Source organism: Cyprinodon variegatus, unplaced genomic scaffold (assembly GCF_000732505.1).
Source record: "Cyprinodon variegatus isolate N-32 unplaced genomic scaffold, C_variegatus-1.0 Scaffold902, whole genome shotgun sequence".
NCBI classification, from domain to species: Eukaryota; Metazoa; Chordata; class Actinopteri; order Cyprinodontiformes; family Cyprinodontidae; genus Cyprinodon; species Cyprinodon variegatus.
The window spans coordinates 252,585-253,344 of record NW_015151355.1 but is presented as its reverse complement, the minus strand read 5'-3'; the positions used below and the strand labels follow the sequence as shown (position 1 = coordinate 253,344).

At 41.8% G+C, this 760-nt stretch overlaps 1 protein-coding gene across 1 annotated transcript in view; it reads left to right on the top strand.

Moving 5' to 3' along the window:
• The window catches only part of LOC107099738 (dimethylaniline monooxygenase [N-oxide-forming] 5-like), a 10,038-nt gene that overhangs the window by 6,676 nt on the left and 2,602 nt on the right, over nucleotides 1–760 (top strand). The window contains exon 5 of the mRNA XM_015397982.1: nucleotides 508–607. Coding sequence (XP_015253468.1) covers nucleotides 508–607 — 100 coding nt within the window. The remainder of the gene's footprint in view (nucleotides 1–507; nucleotides 608–760) is intronic.

Here is a 760-nt window from a genome sequence, read left to right as displayed (position 1 = left end):
AAGTACTCCAGAGTGTTGTTCAGCATGGGGGTGAGTAGAAAATGAAGGCTAATCATGTTTTGGGTGTACTATTCCTTTAATAATGTAATGTTAATAGTGTTAATAATCCACCACTTTTATTGTATCTTTTAAGCTTTATGTGATTTTTGTTTGTATTGTGTGCACTGGCCTGTTGCTTTAATTCTATAAAGTTCCACATTGTGGGATAAATAATGATCCTCTATTATACCTTTAATATAAAGTGCTGCTGAAGGTGATCACTTTTATCCACCTGGATATTCTCTGGAGGTCTGAAACGCCTCTGTCAGTCAGGTCTCACTGAGGGTCTCTCTGGGCAATGGGCGAAGTCTCGTCTCTCTCCGTTTCTGTAGCTCAATGTTTTCTTGCTTGTGGTTTTTCGTGTGCTTTTTTTTAAACTGCATTTAACCAGCTTTTTACAAACCATGTAACAATTTGTTTATGGTATTTTCTGCTCCTATGGTCTCTCTCTCTGTGCCGTCTGAGCAGCATGGTTGTTTGCGTGTGGAGTGGAGATGGAGCTGAGTGGGCGAGCCAGGCTGGGCCTGTGTGCTGAGCTGGTGATGAGAGGGGAGGGGGGAGCAGCAATGTGCTGTAATATAGACAGGGAGACTGGTGAATCTGCTGCAGTTAGTGCTTGTGGGAGAGAATACTAAGTATCGATCTTTTTAAACGAAAATTGTTCATAACTATACCAGCGTTGGAATTGATTTTATCGATTCTAGGATAGATCCGCCCACCT